This window comes from Mastomys coucha, unplaced genomic scaffold (genome assembly GCF_008632895.1).
Source record: "Mastomys coucha isolate ucsf_1 unplaced genomic scaffold, UCSF_Mcou_1 pScaffold1, whole genome shotgun sequence".
NCBI lineage: Eukaryota > Metazoa > Chordata > Mammalia > Rodentia > Muridae > Mastomys > Mastomys coucha.
The window spans coordinates 49,694,210-49,713,904 of NW_022196891.1; the positions used below are offsets into that span (position 1 = coordinate 49,694,210).

The window sequence follows — 19,695 nt, forward strand, 5'->3', positions numbered from 1 at the left end:
GCACACACTCCATACTCTACAGGCAAAGTCCCAAGACTAAGTATGCATCAGCCTACCCCATTATACAGAAAGAAGGTCACAACAGGAAAGCAAACGTGCCGCCCCTCAAAGGAAGCAGGTCTGAATGGCCTCTGTCGATGTGTATTCTGAATTTCTGGGAGCTGGGACTGGGCTATTGGCATCACTCCATAAGGAGTAGAGAGAGAAAAGATTATCTTCAGGGCACAGTGGTTTGTGACACGTGTAGAAGCTAGCAGTGCTCTCTGGCCAGGTCTCTGTGTGTCTGTCCTCTTCTGCCACAATACCCCCAGTTTGTTTGCCAAATACCTCAAGATGTTTCCGGATGGTTCTGAATTATTGACAGACTTAGGGAAGATGCTTAGGAAAACACCAAGTACTAAAACAGACCTGTCCAGCTAGTGCAAACACTTGGCCATCAGCAGTTTCCTTTTTAAGACAGAGAGGGAGAAAAGGGGGTGGGGGGTGTGAAGCTGCCTTGGCTAAATAATAATGATATTCACAGAAGAGCAGACACTGAAATTCCAAAGTTGAAGATCTCAGAAGCGCTACTCACCCCTAGCCATCTCGCTCCTTTATTGGCCGCCTGTTGGATCTGGACTCTTTTGAGGGTGACATGGTAAACAGCTCCTTCTTCTATCTCTTCACCCCAGTCCTGAATCGAGCTCTGCCAGGGACGGGAGAAAGAGAAAGAAAAAGAGGGTCGTAGTGTGTGTTGTTGTTTTCTTCCCCCTTGGCTAACCACAATCTATCCCAGCTGCTTCCCTGCTTACAAGGGCTCTCAAAGCCCAAGACAGGCTGTTGGGAATAAATACTCCAAACAGAGCAGCACAAGACACACTGCAATAGGCAAGGCTGAGATTTTCTTGGCTGGCAGCCTTTTCCTGCGGTATCAGGATCCTCCGACTTCTCCGTTCAGTTATTTTTCCTAGACTAGCCACATATCTTAAATCGTTTTTTCAAGTTTTTTTTTCTTTCATAAGGAAACTGTGATTTAGTTCTGATCAACTCTATCCCTTTAAGTGAAAGGAAAAATAACTCTAAGTACACAAACATTTGGGCAATGTCGATGTTAAACTCCCTCAAACAAGTGTTTTAATGCCAAGAGCCCTCCTTGGGAAGTGAATTTGTACTTCTTTTTCTCCTTAAGAGGAGAAACCCCCAAAAAGTTACGTGGGGTGTGGAAAGTTTTTATTTCCAGAAAGAAAAAAGAAAAAACCCTCTGGCAAGTGCAGAAAAAGCAACACATCTTCACGCAGCCTCCACTGAAATTTACACAGCGACCCCCTGGATGGCCGTGTGGCCAGCTAAACCTCCGATCTGTGTTAAAGGACTGCTGCTGGAAAGCAGAGAGAGGCGCCGCTCCCCCAGACTGAGTTCTGTACTTTCCAAGTTTTGCTCTCCTGACACGCATCTGCCTGTCCCAGACACCCCGCACGCACGCGATGCCTGAGAATACAGACATTGTTTCTAGGGAGAAGAGGCACAGAGGGGGGAAGGATACAAAGCGAGAAAGCTCCTTTCAGAGCGCGGGGTCCGGGCCGCTCGGAACGGTTAGACAGTACGCCAACAACCCGGCCCAAGAAAGCGGGAGCTGGGAAGATTCCCCCAGCAAAGAAGCGTCCCGGGAAGGCGGGGAGCTCGCGTTACCATTTTAGCTTGCCAAAGTAATTTCATTCTCAATTTTCTCTCCGGCACACGGACGCTGCATGGTGCGCCCTGCTCCGAGGCGGTCCGGGCGTCTCTCTGGCCCGTCTCCGGGTCCCCGCGCTTCCCACGCGCTTTGCTGCCCCGCCGCCGCCACCGCCGCCGCCGCCGCGCGCGACCGGGCCACAAAGAAGCGCCGGACAGCGAGCAGGCAGCCCGGGAGCCCGCGGCAGCAGACTCCTCCCCGCCGCTCCGTGATGTCAGGCTTTCCTGTTTGTGCTTGCAAGCGCACTCTCCCCTTCGGAAGCCCCGCGGATCAAGGGAGCAAGCAATCGTTTCTCCAGCTCCAGAGTGGTGGGGAAACGATGCTTTCAAGTAGACCGCTTCATCGGGGTTTCCTGGTGGCCACCAGGTGCCAAAATAGAACCATGTGTGCCATGGGGCGTGTGTGCGCAGCCTCCGTCTGCTTCACTGAAGGAAACTGGAGATATTCAGGGTGAAGGACTCCTGTGTGATCTGCCTGCTATTTGGAATTTAGAGCAATTAAGTCAGAATCCCCTCCGTTTCAGCCAAGATTTTCATTAGGATAAAGTCAAAAGCTATCTGCACCTGCAACTGCCAGAACTTGTTCCTACTGCCCATCCTTTTTTTTTTTTAACAAAAAGTGGCCCTGGCTAGCCTTGAACACTTGGAACTTTTGTGGCAATCTTCCTGCCTCTGTCTCTTGAGTGCTGAGATTACAGGCTTGCATTTGTAGCTCCACCAGCTACTCCGGGTGAGAGCAGAGAATTTTGGTGGATCTGACAGTTTGTGACAGAGGCCACAAGTGGTCCTGGGGGTTTCTGGAGCCTCTGTGAGCAGCCATGGAGGGGTGTGCACTGTGGGGACACAGAGGAAATCACTGCAAGGAAAGCTTTTCAAAGGCCAATGCTGATAAGAATTTTATCCTGACACAATGGTCTGTGGGACAATACATTACACTTTAAAAGATCTAATTTCAATAAATAAACAGCAAGTGATAACCCATCATACTGCAGCCAAAACTGCACCTGCCAGAACTCCACACCAATTACAAAAATTTCATATTTTACAGGTGTCAAAATGAAAGAGCAGTTGTCCAGCAGTCCTCCTGACTGCTGTGCTGAGCTTTGGTTAGTAATGAATATATCATGAGCTGAAAAGTCAGCCAATCACGTGCACTGATGTCTCAAGAAGGGCATTAGAAATGACAGAGAGGGCCCACCAAGAAAGCAAAGGGTCTCTACACACTGCTTAATATCTTCAAGTCAGTCAAACACTCCTCATAAAGCTCCAGGCTTCAGGGGCCCAAGACTGTGTAGAGAGAAGAATGATCTTTTACAACCAAAGTAGTGTTTCTATCATTTAAATGTTAAAAACACACACAAACATATACACACATTCCTTCTGCTGAGCTTAGTACTCAGAACAGTGTCCCAGGAGCCAGAGGGAAAACATGGAGTGGCCCCACCTCAGGCTTCTTAGCTGCCCCTGGGCCCCAGGTCACACCTAGATGACTTCCTTGGTGATTCTGAAGACAGCAAGAGGCAACTCAGGACAGGTAAGCAACGCTTTGGTTAATTCACCACCACTCTAACCTAATCTGTAAGTTTTAAGACTGTTGAAAATCTTCTTCTCAAAAGCAGTTTCTTCTCCAGAATTCCCCGGAGCCGGTAGCTCGAGCCAAGCCCCTCTCAGGCCGTAGCTCTCCCTTCCTCTAGTCCTACAGCAGTGTCTTGACTGGGCACCTGGCCTGTAAAGGGAATGACAGAATCTAGTTCAAACCCACACTTAGACCTAGACACTGCTTCCCTCCGACTTGCTTCAAACCTCACAGAATTTCAGAAAGGGGTTAAATAAAGTGCGGATCACATAGTGCACGGGGAGTTGTCCAGAGGGCTCCATTTTCTCCCTACTGCGCTTCCCCCTTAAGTGCTACAGCCCAGACTCCATGAGAAGCTGTGTCATGTCTGCCATGTAGAGAAATATGAAATGATGTCTTCTAAATTATATTCAAGTGTCAAAGAGGCTTACCAAGAATGATTATTTGTGTTTATTCTTGAGAAGGTGTGATTTTGTAAGAATCCTTTTATGAAAAAAGATAAAAACAAAATAGCTGAATTTAGGGGACTTAGAACTATCAAATGTTGAAATCAATGAGGGCTTTTACCATTTATTTTAAGCTATTTCACTTACAGTAAGCACTAGGCCCCAAACACAGGATGCGCTGCACTGCTGCAGGGGACAGAAAAGGATACTGAGGGGCTGGAGCCTGCTGGGGACTCTGGGATTTGTAGACCTGATGGTAAAGTCTAGCAGTGAACTAACTGTGTGTGCTGTCCCTTTAGTGTGCTCCCCAGAGGAGCTTGTACTCGAGGAGAGGAACACTCATCTGTGAACCTCTTTTCTTTAGCACTTTTAATCCAGGAAGAGAAAAAGTAAAACTGTGGCTGAAAAAAAAAAAATTCACTTACAGGTAATGCAATCAATATTGCTTTTTGACCAGGGCTTTTGGACTAAAGTACTAGTTAGTGTGTGAGGAGCATAAACCTGTAACCCACTTACCAGTCAGTGTGAATTGACTCACCTTACCTAGACTCAGACCACCAGAACACAGCTCTGAAGCTTTGGGGTCTGATTCTGTTCTTTTTTGATAAGTTTGTTTCTCAGTATCTGATTCTGTTTGGTGCTATCATGATCAGCTTTCCTATTAATTTTAGGTTATGGTGTGACACGTGTGTGAGTGTGCACAGGTCAGGGGAATGTCATGATCACCTGAGCTGGAACATGTGAAGGCCAGAGGTTGACATCTGGCCTTAATTGCTTTTCAACTCTTTGGGCAAGGGTCATTCACTGAAGCTCAGTTTGGGCAGCCTGGATGGCCAATGAGTTCCCAGAATCATGCTGTCTCTGCTCACCAACCCTGAGGTTACAGGTTCATGCTGCCACGTGCAGCTTTTATGTGGGTTCTGAGGTTCCAGACTTAGCAAATACTGTACCCACTGAGCCACCTAACCAGCCTGTGTGAACTTTGGTTCTGTGTTCTGTTACTTTAATATATTTGTTCATTAGTTCTAATTGGTCTTCTGTTGACATAAACAATTAAATAAATGCCTATTTGTAATCTTCAAGACTTAATATATTAGAAGTCCATGTTAACCCAAACTACCAACCAACAGAAGAAGCTCTGAACAGACAAGAGGGACTACATCAACCCAAATAGCTTCAGTCCAGGCAGAGGAATCCAGCCAGGCTGAGAAGGCAACCTACAGAATGGGAGGAAAAAACTTGCAAAACACATGACCAATAAAGAATTACTATCCATAACAGACAAGAGAGTCCTATAACTCAATAGCAAAAGAATAGCTATAATCCAATTAAAATGGCCAACAGGCCTGAGTAGACCTTTTAGAAAAAAATTTATGAAAACACCCGGGCTGGTGAGATGGCTCAGCGGGTAAGAGCACTGACTACTCTTCCGAAGGTCATGAGTTCAAATACCAGCAACCACATGGTGGCTCACAACCCACCCATCATGAGATCTGATGTCCTCTTCTGGTGTGTCTAAAGACAGCTACAGTGTACTATGTATAATAATAAATAAAATCTTAAAAAAAAAAACAACACCCACAAAGTAGATGAAAACTTATCTTGTGTCATTCACCAAAGGGGAGAAGGAAAGAAAGGAGTGAGACGCCGGAGGCAGGGGCAAAAGACAATGAGGAGTATTAGGAAAATGCCATACTGTTTTGTACACTAACTAGAAATGAATTTTTAAAGGAAAGATGGAAGGGAGGTGGGGAAGGAAGTACTGAGGTTCATGTTAATAAGGATGCAGAGAAAAAGGACCCCTGGTAGACTGTTGCTGGGAGTGTAAGCAGTGCCCACTATGAAGGAAAATATAGACAGTTCTCAAGAAATTAAAAATACATAAAATTCAGTAACACCAATTATGGCATTTATAAAAGAATGTATCTCCAGATCTCTAAGAACTGCTTTACTCTTCCATGTCTATTGCAACATTGTTCACCATGGCCATGCTGCAGAGACATCTAATGAACAGATAAAAGTCAAAGTGATGAAATGGAGCATTCTCCAGCTTTTAAAAAGACAGAAGTCCTTTTAAAGAGACTACATGGGTGGACCTGGAAGATGCTATGCTAAGGGAAATAAGTCAAGCTCAGAAAGACAACCTGACATCTCACTTCCACAGAGTCACTTAAATATCCATAGAAGCAGTATAGAGGGGAGGGGGGATGCTTGGCGGGGGAGGCGGGGAGAAAGAAGATAGTGCTCAAAGAATATGAAGTTTCAGTTATAGGAAATAATTTTTGCACAGGACCTACAGCTACTGTTGCCTGAGAGCAGACCCTATGTTAATATCATAACTAACAAAGGGGCAGGAAGAAACATGGAAGAAAGATGCATCTGTCCCTGGCCTTGATGGTAATGACAGTTTCATGACTACATACTAATCTCCAAGCTCATCAAATCATAAATATTAAATATATACAACATGCCACATGTCACTCATACCTTAATGACATCACTTAAAAACCTTGTCTTGAAGTTGACAATGCCAATATAAGATGACTAGAAATAGCAAGACCTTAGCTCTGCCATCCCCAAACTCAAGGCTGGACTACAATGGCCTACACCCAGTCAAAAGTTTAGAGGAAAGCAATTCTAAGAAAAAAGGATAATAGCAATAACTGTGGGAAGAAAAGGAAGAGAGTGGTCTATGATCCCTTTACACCTTTCCTTACCACTGTTGAGTAGCAACTGTCCCACCCACCCATAACTACTACCTAAAGGGCAACCTTCTCTATTCACTGCTAATAGATTTTAAATGAAACTAGTAAGAGGCATTTGCAATAATTTTATTAATAACTATACCTTCAGCTACCTCTAGGTCCTTAACAATAACTTGGAAGGAAGATAAAAGCAGATAAATCAGATACTTCTTAACTTTTAGCTCCAGCAGCATCTTAAGTGTGGCTGATGCTGCTCCATGCTATGGACAGCCCATTAATGCTTCTCCCTGGTCTTCAGGTTTGTGGGCTTAGCAATTAGCTTCCCACACTCAGTTTCCTGGTGTCAGCTGGGCATTCTGTTAGGGTTGTTCCCAGCTGTGAAAACTGGGGTTGGCCTGGGGGTGCAACTCATTGATAAAGTGTGTGTTTAGCATGTGCAAGGCCCTGGGTTCAGTCGCCAACTCTGAAATCAAAAAAACAACAAAAACCCTGGGGGTGCTCCCTTCGCCTACTTTTTGCTTGAACTTTCAACCTTGCTTTGCAAAGGATAAGGAGCCGGTCATGCTTCGTTAAAGATGAATGGACCTTAAACCCGTCTTAAGCAGTAGACAATTGCTGTCATTTTCTGAGCCCAAACTGACCTTATTCATTAGCACAGAGACACTATAAGGTATCAATTAAAATTCTCAATGTTCTGCTATTAGATTATTCTATTCATGTAAGCAAGTTATGAGCATGTTAGGCAGTCCTATTGCAACTAACGAAGAGGCTGCCCCAAGGGAGAAAAGTAAAGACAGAAGAAATACAAGCAAAGGCCACTCAGCCGCTGCCAGGCCCGAGACAAAGGGTTCCTACAGCCATATCCAAAACATTTTCAACTGATATTTTAATCATCTGTTGTGCTCACTCTTAATTGTTGGTGATGCTCACTTACAGAGGAAGATGATTTATGGAATACTATTTGTACCTAGAGCTAATATACATTAATGCCTCATCTAGTTATAGATTTCTGTAAAAGCAAAAAAAAAAAAGGACAACAGCCAGCAATGTGTCCACAGAGATGAAAAGATCAAAACACAACAATCGGCTGAGACATGTCGCCAGGTTCTGGGTGACACACAGTGAAAGTCAGAGGGCAGGATGAGTGGGTGACCTAAGCTTCAGGTGAAGGGCTTGGACCAAGAGTCTGGAGCGTTATTGGACAATTAGCTGGGTCACCTTTTCCCCCCAAAGCTAAAGGACCCTCCTTTTGTCATAAGCACGGTATTGAAATAATAGTGAGCCTCAAGTGAAGGCATGGCTCTTCAGTCAGGGACATCTAGAGCTGAGGTCTAGCCTGACCTCTGAGGCAAGACCTTCATTTCAACTGCTTAGTCCTACTGAGAAGTTAGGAAACACTTCTGTCATTGGCCTGAAGTAGGAATTAGTCAAGACGTCAAGCCTTCAGCGAAGTACACAACACCACGGTTAATACTCAGTGCTATCAGCAGTGGGGCTGCATGTGTTAGGTTAAAGAACTGCTACAACCCCAGAAAACTGCTGGGCTCAATGTTCCTGCCTACTCTAGCCCATTCTCTCACTAGATAGAGTGATCTTTCCGAATGATATTACATCTCCCCCTGTCCTTTATCCCCTCTAATGGTTCCCAATTGCCAAGGATAAAAGCCTAAATCCTTCCTGTACCCATATAGCCTGGCTGTGGCTAGCCCCTGTCTGCCCCTACCCTCCTTCCCCTCACCCCACCATGCTATCTAACTCCACGTTTTTGACAAAATCACGGGCATATCCAGCCTCTCCTGCTGAAGAGCAGGACGGCATTTCCCTTATGTAGGACATCCCAGCCTCTTCTCCTTGCTGTCCTTAAACACCGGTATCATTCATGTGTGGCCACAGCACCACATTTCTCTTCCTTTGTAAGTCAACCACAGTTGAACACGCATACTGACAGCTCCAAGATTCTTTTACTAGACTGTAAACACAACAAAGGCAGAGATGATGCGTAACTTTAATTTTTTTAAGGCTTACTTATAGTGATGGTTTTAAAATGTTTTAACCTCTCTTTTAGCCCACTACCCACCAGAGGTAGTGGGAAAGAAAGGATACGAGGGATAGTGGACCTGTTTAGAAGGGTTTTTTGGAGCAACTCCCGTCTGTGTTGTCTGGAAATCGGCAGTTCAGTTCACAGGTTAGCAGTGGCAGCTCTATCTACTCAAAACCACTTCATGGATACACCAGCAGTCTAGTTCAGTAGAGTCAGGATAGCAAACACGAATCAGCAGCGGTGGCACTGCCTAACATGAACAGAAAGGCCTCAGCCAAATCAGCACGAGTCAGCAGGAAAGGCCAGGAGAAGTTCTTGGCTGTGTCTCAGCAAATGGAAGACCCATGAAGACTCCAGACAAACAAGCTTGGTACACCTAGATCTATATGCAAGCCAAACTCAGGCTCCATCGCTGTCTGTAGAGTACTATTTACATCCTCCACATTTCACATCTCAGCACGTCTTACCTCAGCAGCTGCATCTGTCTCAGCTGACATCACTGCCAATCAGCCAGAATCCGAGGGAGCAGCAAGAGACTGCAGCCCAGCACCAAAAGGTCTGTGGTGCGTTTCTCTAAGGAGTCCTAACAAATGCAGCTCAACTACACAATGTAAGGTGGACCAATATATGTGTGTTGTTAGTAAAGAATCCTTTATCATGTGTCCTTTCACATGCTTGCTTTAGTAGAACATCCTTTCACCTGTGTCTGCTTCAGCGAAACAATCCTTCATGTGTTTGCACCAACTAACACTATCTAACACAACTGACTTTCTAAAGAATCCTTAAGTTTTCACTTCAGTGGTGCCAGGTTTCCTCTCTCTGTTCTGTACTAGCACCTCACAGTGCTGAACACAGAGACCTGCTATGGTTATTAGCATTGCAAATGCCAAAAATAACTAAAGAGAGAGAGATGATTTGGCAGGTAAATTGGGGGCCATGTTATAAATTCAATAAGTGTCTAGTAAATATGATTGAATGACTAATATTAGATATTGTCACTAACTTAAAGGTATTTATTATACTTTAACAAGAAAGGAAAAGTATAGAGGAGCTGGGTGAAAGGATTTTGAATGCCAGAGATCAGCAAGTAAAATAAGCAGATCGGAGCAAGCTGAGCAAGGGGACAGAAAGAGGATGACACTCTGTCAGGCAGGGTTGACTCTTAAAGCCTGTCAGGGGATGGACAGATGACTCAGCAGTTACTAGCACATACTGCTCTTGCAGAGGACCCAAGCTTAGTTCCTAGCACCAGTGGGCAGCTATGACTCCAGATCCAGGAATCCATGGCTTCCATGACACCTAAGCTTAAAATGCATGTAGGCATACTTGTATGTGCATGACTTTAAATTATACTTTTAAAACGTTTCAAGTCTTCGAGGAGGGAAATGGGAAGGGAGAGGCAGGGTGGATATCAGTAAGATGTACCACATACATATATGAAATTGTCAAAGAATGAATAAAAGTATTCTTTAAACTCTTCAGGTAATACAGCTTTTCTTACAAAGGCTGTTGTCACATGGTTTGAAAGAAATGAATGGGTGCAGAGGGGACCAAAGGGTTCAAAGGAGACAGAAGGAGGTGAGATTTGAACCATGTGGTCCAGGAAAACAGTTTGCAATTGAGAGCTGCTGGGGGAAGGAGTCGGATTCTCCAACAGCGTCAGCATGTACCAATGGAACTCCAGGTCAGTATGCTTTTCCATCTAAGTTTGCTTGTCTGTTTTGATTTTCTTTTGTTTGTGTTGGTTTTGTTGTTGTTGTTTTTCTTTTTGAGAGAGAAAGAGAGAGACAGAGAGAATCAAGTTGGGTAGATAAGGATATAGGAAGGATCTAGAAGAGGAAAAATATGATCAAATATATTGTGTTTAAAAAAATAATAAAAACTTAAAAAAGATAATTTGAAATGACAAAAGAGCACATCAACCAGATGATTCTAATACTGGTCTGTAAACTAGGTTGTAAGGGGAGAAAGGATGAAGAGAAGGCCATGGAAGAATGCCCTTCTAAATTAGCAGCTGCGCTCAGAGGAACAAAGGAAGACTCAGAAAAGGAAGAAATGAATCCGCTGCTGTGGGAGGAATGCATTCTGCAACTTGATGATAGGTCACATGCAACAAGAAAATGAGAGAGGAAGCAAATAAACAAACAAACAAAATTAAAAGTTTTAGGACTAGAACACTGAGAATGTAGGGACATGTAAATAAAGATAAAACAAGAAGGGATTCTGCTATGGGGAAAAAAAAAACACTGCTCAGTTCTTAGGAGAAAAAAACTAGAGAGAGTGACAGAGGAGTGACAGGGAGGGGGAGCTAATGATGTGTCAGTCCATATGCAGGGGAGTTTACAGGAGTGGCAGAGAGCAGGGGTAGAGCATGCAACCTATCTCACAATACTTGTCTCACAAGAAAACAAAAACAAACAAACAAAAGTAAAACACAAAAGGACCAGAAAAGAGAGCTAGAGGAAGGAGGAAACCAGAGAAAGGAGGAAACTAGAGGAAGGAGGAAACTAGAGGAAGGAGGAAACCAGAGGAAGGAGGAAACCAGAGGAAGGAGGAAACCAGAGGAAGGAGGAAACCAGAGGAAGGAGGAAACTAGAGGAAGGAGGAAACTAGAGGAAGGAGGAAACTAGAGGAAGGAGGAAACTAGAGGAAGGAGGAAACTAGAGGAAGGAGGAAACTAGAGGAAGGAGGAAACTAGAGGAAGGAGGAAACTAGAGGAAGGAGGAAACTAGAGGAAGGAGGAAACTAGAGGAAGGAGGAAACTAGAGGAAGAAGGAGGAAACCAGAGAAAGAAGGAAAGCAGAGCTGTGGGCGGTGATGGGAAGAAAGCTTCCTGTGCTCACAAATTCTCAAACTTAAGTCAGTGCTGGAAGCCGGTCAATGGACTTGTCAATATTTCAAACAAGGTTTGCCCTCAGCCATTGTTGCTAGATGCTGTGCAGATTTTTAAGTGAGCTCTATTTTGAAAACCTGCAAATGTTTTTGAAAAAATTATCGCAGTTATTTTATGACACTCTTCAATAAAATGTAACCAAAGTAAATTGAAAGCGTTAGTGTGGTCAGTTACATAAGAGCAGAATTGCTGAATGGCTTAAACACCGTGTTTTCCCAGAAATATTTGTCTTCTGGATGAAACCAAGAATGGAAAGTTCCTGGCTTCAAGAACAATGTCTGAGAAGGTGGAAAGAAAAGAAAAGCCTATATAATGGGAAAGAAACCTTAATGAAAATTAACCAAACTGCCACAAATGTGCTAGCTTCTCACAGGGGGAAGCAGAATGCAGAAAAGTGGGTTTCACAGTTTAGAAAGCCGATTGTGTATCCATTAGATAACCCCCACTTTCTTAAAATAAAGGGAAAAGGGCCAGAAAATGTTTCAAACATTGCACTGCCAAGAACAATGTTACGTAGATCGTTGGGCCTTGATGCTGTGATGAACCCCAGGCCTAAATCCAACTTGGGAAGGAAAGGGTTTAATTTCATCCTACAGCTTACAGTCTATCATCCAGGGAAGCCAGAGCTGAAGAAGCCATGAGGAACGCTAGCTAGTGGACTGTTCTTGAGCTCTTGCTCAGGCACCTTTCTCATACAACCCAGGACTATGTGCCCAGGGGTGATGCTGCTCATGGTGGGCTGAACCCTCCCAAATCATTAGTCAAGAAAATATACCAGGTGGGAGCGATGGCTCAGCGGTTAAGAGCACCGACTGCTCTTCCAAAGGTCCTGAGTTAGATGCCAATCCCAGCAACCACATGATGGCTCACAACCATCCGTAAGGAGATCTGACACCCTCTTCTGAAGTGTCTGGAGACAGCTACAGTGTACTTACATATAATAAATAAATAAGATTATATGTATTAATTATATGTGTTAATCTTAAGATTAACCGCTGAGCCATCTCTCCAGCCCTAAATAAATAAATCTTAAAAAAGAAAAAAAGGAAGAAAATATACCACAGACTTACATACATGCATTTTCTTTTCCTTTTTTTTCCCTTTCTTTCTTTTCTTTTTTTTTTTTTCTGAGACAGGGTTTCTCTGTGTAGCCCTGGCTGTCCAGGAACTCACTCTGTAGATCAGGCTGGCCTCAAACTCAGAAATCTGCCTGCTTCTGCCTCCCAAGTGCTGGGACTAAAGGTGCATGCTAATTAAGGGCACATCTTCCCAAATGACCCTATCTTGTGTCACATTGACAAAAAACTAGGCAGTGCCAGCCTACAGGATGGAACCTGCCCTGCTTGGGGTGGAGGGCAAAAGGAGGGCAAGTGCTTGGCTCACTGGGCTTCTTCTAGGTGACAGAAGAGCTGCTGCTCCTAGACTTGCTACAGCTCATTCCCAACTACCTGGTTCTCCCTTTGAATTCCTTCTCTAGATGGAAGGGTGATACTGATGGTGGTGGATATGCGTCTGTCTGTCTGTCTGTGTGCCTGTGTGTGTTAGGGGAGTGGAAAACTGATAGAAGAGACTAGGTTTTCATCTCAAAGCACAGACATAAAATTTAATGATTTTCCTCAACATACACCCAATGAAAACACCCTGTAAAGAAATGATGGTCCGCAGCCAGGCCTGGAGGTACAGACCTGTAATCTAGCTCAGTAGGAGTCTGAGTCAGGAGGATCAGGCCTACATGTGTTACAGATGACTATAAGACCAGCTTGGGCAATTTAGTGAGGTCCTGTCTCAAGATAAAAAGTTAAAGGGCGGCACTTGGGCTCAGTGTGAAAGAGCGCTCACCTTGTATGTGGAAGGTGTGGGTTCAATCCCCAATAATGTAAAAATAGAGGAGGAGGAAGAAAAGGAAGAAGGAGAGGAAGAAGAGGAGGAGGAAGGGGAAGGAGAAAAAACGAATGACAACGAGCTAGCCCAATAAGTGACATGAGCATTTAGTTTTGTCCAAAGGAATTTCTCACCTCTATCTCACCAGGCTGCCCACCTGCTGGGTTGGTATGTCATGGGCCTTGGGACAAAGCTGGTCCTGGCTTTAGCTTATGACTTTATACCAAGCCACAGTTGGCAACCTTGGTACCCATGCCTAATCCAAACAAAATTTCTGGTCTGAAGGGAGGAAGCTCTGGATAAAGTGAAGGGTTGGGCAAGGGTTAGCAAGCTCTCCAGCTTGGCTCTAAACATCCACACCGCAACTGAAGCAACCCCAAAGGACCCAGAAAGATTAGAATCAATCCCAAGCAGCCAAAAGAATGATTGACTTTGGGTGCAGGGTTCAAGAATTCCAGGACATAATTAGACTTTCTAGAAAGGGTCAAGGAAACCATTCCATGGGGAGCAGCAGACATAAAAGGCCTGTTGTGACTCTTTCCTCACAGAACAACTGCCATGCCAGCCAGCGGTTGCCTATCTCTGGGAAGGAAAAGCAGAAGATTTTAGTTGTTTGTCAAGACAGCCAGACCTATACTCTAGCCAATATACCCATTAAACAGAACAGAAATCGATAGAGATTCGAAAACCACTTTGCAAGAGTAGATTACCACCTCTCCAAAAGTGTGAAATTAGGGTCTTAGCTATCACAAAGTCAGATTTTAAAGGTCTTTGCCTAATTATTACTTGAAATAAAGTCTTGCTGAATGCCCACTGTATATTGAACCCTTTTCTAGACATCTCAGAACAAACCCAACCTCACAGTACTGATAAAGGAGGGGACAGACAAGCAGAAAAAGCAGTCTCCTAACTGCATGATAGAAGCTGAGAGAAGTTGTACAGGCAGTAAGTACAGGCCCAACATATAGCACTTAAAGAGAATTCTCCAGAGAAAGTGATCTTTAAGGTGAAACCTGCCTAGTGAGGCACAGTCGCTGAAGAGAGGGAAGGAGCCAGGCAGACACATGGGACAGAAAGGGAGCCAACCCTCTCTTCTGTGGGTTGACAACACCTAGACCACTGTGGGTCTGAGCAGGACAGAGGAAGGAAGGATTTCCCTCTCACCACTTGAGCTGAGACATCACATCTACCTTCTCTGGAACTCAAATTGGATCTACAACCTTGTTCTTCCTGATTCTCAGGTCTTTGCCCTCAAAGAGAATTGCACCGCCTCCCTCCTGGATCTCTCCTTGACAGACAGCACATCCTGTGACTTCTCAGTTTCCATGATTGGATGAGTCAATCCTTGTAATTTGGTATAGTTCTTATATACCTAGTTCTGCCTCTCAGGAGAACTCAGCCTGATAGAGGAGACAAACATGGGAATGTATATGGTAAGCAGTTTGTATGGAGCCATCTTGACCCCACATTACAGGTGACAGTGCTAGTGCTGTACTGTGTTCATTTACAAACGCTTCCTCACACATCTCAGGCAGGACACAGCTGGGACAAGAACCCAGGCTTCAAGGAAGTCTCTTGGTTCTCACCCTGGAAATGCTCAGGTGTCAGGCCTATCCCTGACTCGCAAGTGGGAGAAAAAGACCAGCCTTTAGCATCTCTTTTGAAAGCGGACAAAGAGTTGAGAAGTACTAATAACCCTTGTGAGCCTTCAGAAGAAAGAGGAATGCACCCCACTGAGGCATACTGAAGCAGGTGTATAGTCACTGCAGTTTCAGGGTGTTGGGGAGGAGTGTAGGGTGCTGTACAGGATGAAAGATCAGAGTATCCCAAGCAGAGAAAGGGGGGTAATCACAGACCGCACAGTCCAAGAAGGCCATGCGTAGCCGGCACAGAACTGTGCCATGTGCCCCAAGAGCATTCCAAGAGCCCTACTTAGTACCCAGGGAGGCTGCCCATATCTGTGTTAGGGTAGTGTGGCTGAGATTTAGCAGCACCTGGGTAGGTCGCAACTACCTAGCATTCAGTCCTAACAACTTAACTAGCTTGACTTATGTCTACTTGTGGGTATAAGTGTTGTGGCCCCTAGTGCTTTCTGCTGCTTTGGAGCTTTTAATATCTGCTGCATATACCCCCTTGTTCATCTCTCCCTCTCAAAGTGAAAGTATTATTAGCTCCATTTTATGTCACAAGAAACAGAAACATCCATAACTCATACAATATAAATGCTGGACCACAGTCAAAATTCCAAGTCTTTTGACTCCAAATATAGCAATTTCAAGAGACTTTTGTCCTTAGGCCATTTATATAGGAACACCTTTGCTAGTGTATATTATTTATTTCCACTGTTTGTGAGCTGCAGCGTCTTAGGAATTGCATTAGTGCTTCGTTCCCTCTGGAAATTGGAATGTGCTTACCAGAACTCAAGAACTATGTTCTCAGTGGCTCTCTCGGGGGTTTCTATCTCCTTCCCAGCACCACTATCCCGGTGAAGGCACATAACTGGCTGATGTGGCCACCCTGTTTGTTCTCTCATATAGGCACGCAGGCAAGGGTCATCCTAGTACCCATGTAATATTAGTAAATGCATGTGCTATGGGAAGCCAAGCTCTCCATCTTACAGGTTAAATCTGGGCATGGCCATGCACATCAGTAGGTTCAGCTATTCCACAGGCTGAGGTGAGAGAGTCTGAGATCAGTGTGAGCATCACAGCAATACGGCCATGTTGAAAGGAGAGAAAGAGAAGCAAAGGAGAGGTTGGATGAGAGGGACGAGGAAAGGAAAAAAAGTAGTTCTCTCAACTCCACATGCTCATGGTGGCATGAGGAAACACACACACACTAAATGTATTAAAACACATTTAATCAGGCTGGAGAGATGGCTCAGGGGTTAAGAGCACCAACTGCTCTTCCAGAGGACTTGAGTTCAATTCCCAGCAACCACATGGTGGCTCACATGGTGTCACATCTGTAACGGGATCTGATGCAGCCTTCTGATGTGTGTCTGAAAACAGCTACAATGTACTCATATAAATAAAAATAAATGAATCTTTAAAAAAACACATTTAATCAATAAATGTGTTTGCATGCATGTGTGTGTGTGTGAGAGAGAGAGAGAGAGAGAAAGAGAGAGAGAGAGAGAGAAGAGGCATGACCACAGTCTGCAAAGGTTAGAACAACACTCCAGAAAAATGCCTTGTAAGCCACTTCAATAAGTTCAAAAATCACCACTTAAAAAGTGAAAAAGGACAGATAAAGCTGACATTTTTATGAATTACTTTTAGTGATTTTAATGCTATAAATTTTCTGCCTTACAGGATTTAAGGAGGCTCAGAGGAAAGTGACCACGAGAATTCCTTAGGAAGGTGTGATGGTTAATTTTAATGTCAACTTGCTGGGATTTAGAATTCACTGGAAGAATTGTCCTGATTGCCTAAATTGATCTGGGAAGACCCACCCCAAAAATGTGCAACCCAGAAAACAAAAGGCACAACCCAAGAAAGACACTCCTTCCCTTCTGCCGCTTGGCCTTCCCTCTCACTTGCTGACTTGCCTAATAGCAGAACCAGCCTTCTCAGGCTTCCATCACTGAGTAAGGACCAGAGCTTCTCCAGGAGCTTTCCAAGTTTTCTGTGTTAAATTGGGACTCCCAGGCACCTAGCTTTGGTGACCAAGAAATTATCAAATTCCCAGCCACTCCACTAGGAATGCTCTATCCACTGAGCAGCTCAGCCTCTCAGGTGTAAGACAAGTGCTGTTGCTATTTCAGTGTAAGCTGATTTTAAAAATCATGCATGTGCGTGAGTGCGTGCATGCGTGCGTGCATGCGTGTGTGTGCGTGCATGCATGCACGAGTGCCACAGATGAGGCTTCACTGTATTCCAGTTCATTCTCCACATGCCAGGCTCAAACTAATCTCCCTAACACACTCCAGTTGAGATATTCCCTGTGCTCATTTTTCTGCTTTTCTTCTTTGGCCTACCAAACAAAGATCTGACTCTCTAGCCAATGATCTCCTCCTCTCCACACAGCTGGACCTCTTTGCTCCCACCTGTGAGCCCAGCGTCTACGATCAGTCATAACCTTAAGCACAAGGAATGAAAAGCCTTTGGCTCAGCATTCTGGAATGGAGCATCCAGCCATCTTTTGTGCTAGACAGGCCCCATGTTCCAGGCCTGATTCCTGGCTTGGCCTTCTGCCTGGTCCCTCTGTGGCTATGGCCCAGCTTCTCTATTTCCATTCTGCCCTCTCCTCCCAGAACTTGGAAGTCAGCCCACAAACCTGAGCAGCAGTGTCTGGAGCCTGCTAACTGCTGACACACATTTCCAAGTGCCACCTGTTCCTACACTGCTCAGGCTCTGCACCTTCCCTCCCCGTCCCAAAGCCAACTCTACTTGCCTAGGTCATCTTGCCATATTCTTCTGCAACCCCTTCCAGTGCCTGGCCTGCCAGCTTAGACTTCCTGAAGTTCCTGCCCCAAACTTTGTACAGATCTAGACTGCTGCTTGTACTAAGCACAGCCATTTTAAACAATGGCTTAAGCTACAGCAAAAGGCATTAGAAGCCACAGAGGCTAGAGTCCCCAACATGCCACTAAAAATGATTCCTTGAATGTTCATATATCCTTCCTTCCGGCCCAAATTGATCCCGTTGTTATTTATACACCCCCCCCCCCCCAGTTCCCTATGCTTACAGGCTCCCCAGTTTAGTCCTGCAAACCCCAAAGTCTAGAAAAGGCTTCCTTGAATTCCTTCCCACATGGACATTGCTAATAAACAGTATGCTCAAAGAAGGGACAGACCATAATACATCCCTATGTTGGCTGGAAATTCTATCTCCCTCTGATCGCTTGTGACACGTTATCTAGGCTCCTATTTGGAATTTTATTGCATTCTTTCTTATTTTACATGTCTTATCTCACTAAGGATATAAATAAATATCCTGGGAATAAGATCCATGTCTGATTACTTAGCACAGAAAATTCAGGAGTAAGGAGGATGGGGAAAGGGGAGGGAAAGGCAGAAGAGCCTTGGCTTCATTTCACAGCATGAGTCCAAAGTCCACGCCTGAATGAGCTCACAGGGTCTGCTCAGCATTCTCCATCCAGTCACTCCTGAAGCACGGGGCGTCATAGCTAAACCCTCCCCTCAATCCCCTGGAGAAACTGGGCAGTAGCAAAAGGCACAGGAGACCCACACGTGTTAATAGAAGTGGAGTTTCCAAGTGTGATTAAAGTGGATGGAGTTAATCCTGGCATCCAGGACAGCACATGGCTTCCTGTTCCTTATTGCAATGAGGTCCAGGTGTGGAGACCACACTGCTTCTTCCTTTGTCAATGTCCATGCCACTGTATGAATAGGGAGGGTGACACTTACTGTGTATCTCTATTCTGTACTGCTCTCCCCACCCCCTCGCCCAAGTTTTCTCTTAGAATTTTCATCTACTTAAGAAAATATGACAGCAATCCCACCAAAACCCTGGGTAGAGGCTGGATCACAATCCCAACAAAAATAATTATAGTCCACCAACCACAGTCTTCTGTCTGCATTTTTCAATAATACTGACATTCAGGTGGTTTTCATGTGTCATGTTGCTATTGGACTGTATGTATACAATGCCCAAACCTAGATCATGAGCTCAAAAAGGCTATAGTCAGGAGACCTACAGTGCCAAACAGACATCATGAATCTGTTTTAGGAAGGAGCATGTGTGACTGAACGTGCTTCAAAGAGCCCTCAATTGCTTACTCATTCCTCTAAGCATCCCTTCTGGGAGACAAGTTCCACATCCCTGATGAAGTTCCAGGTGCTGAGTTCCTTTGGAAGCATCAGGAAAGATTCTCCCCTGCTCACAGAGTTGATGGAGCTGTGTAAAGGCAAGAGAGCTGGTGACAGCCACTCAAGCCCCCTTCCTTAGTTTAACATGGGTGGTTTGAGATGCAGTCCTAGTGTCCTCAAGGCCAGTGTGTGGAGACAGACACCCTGTTGGCTGCAAAGCTGGATGGATGATCTGTGCATCAATTATTTATATATCACAAGTCTAAAAGCTAACCCACAGGCAAGAATTTAAGAATAAAAACAGGCCGGGCGGTGGTGGCACACGCCTTTAGTCCTAGCACTTGGGAGGCAGAGGCAGGCAGATTTCTGAGTTCGAGGCCAGCCTGGTCTACAGAGTGAGTTCCAGGACAGTCAGGGCTACACAGAGAAACCCTGTTTCAAAAAAAAAAAAAAAAGGAATAAAAACAGAAACCAATGATATATATCTGAGAATACAATCTCTTCCTACCTATTCAAAATGTGTGTTTACACTCTGACAGTGAGAACAGGTACAAGCCTTTTAGAGTACAATTTGGCAATATTTATCAATATTAAAGGCACATCTTTTGTAGCATACTTATCCTAGATTCAGTGAAATCTGCTTTCTATCAAAACCTAAGAATTTAGTTC

The 19,695-nt window shown here is 44.7% G+C and overlaps 1 protein-coding gene across 5 annotated transcripts in view; it reads right to left on the reverse strand.

Moving 5' to 3' along the window:
- Positions 1-19,695, reverse strand: part of Rgl1 (ral guanine nucleotide dissociation stimulator like 1) — a 250,890-nt gene that overhangs the window by 115,284 nt on the left and 115,911 nt on the right. For 2 of the 5 annotated variants that reach the window (XM_031384703.1, XM_031384696.1), the window contains exon 3: positions 575-685. The exons of 2 other annotated variants lie outside the window; for them this stretch is intronic. In XM_031384703.1, the coding sequence (XP_031240563.1) occupies positions 575-685 (111 nt within the window). Of the gene's footprint in view, positions 1-574; positions 686-1,668; positions 2,059-19,695 lie in introns of those variants that run through there. One more of the 5 variants, XM_031384710.1, reaches the window with a different exon arrangement.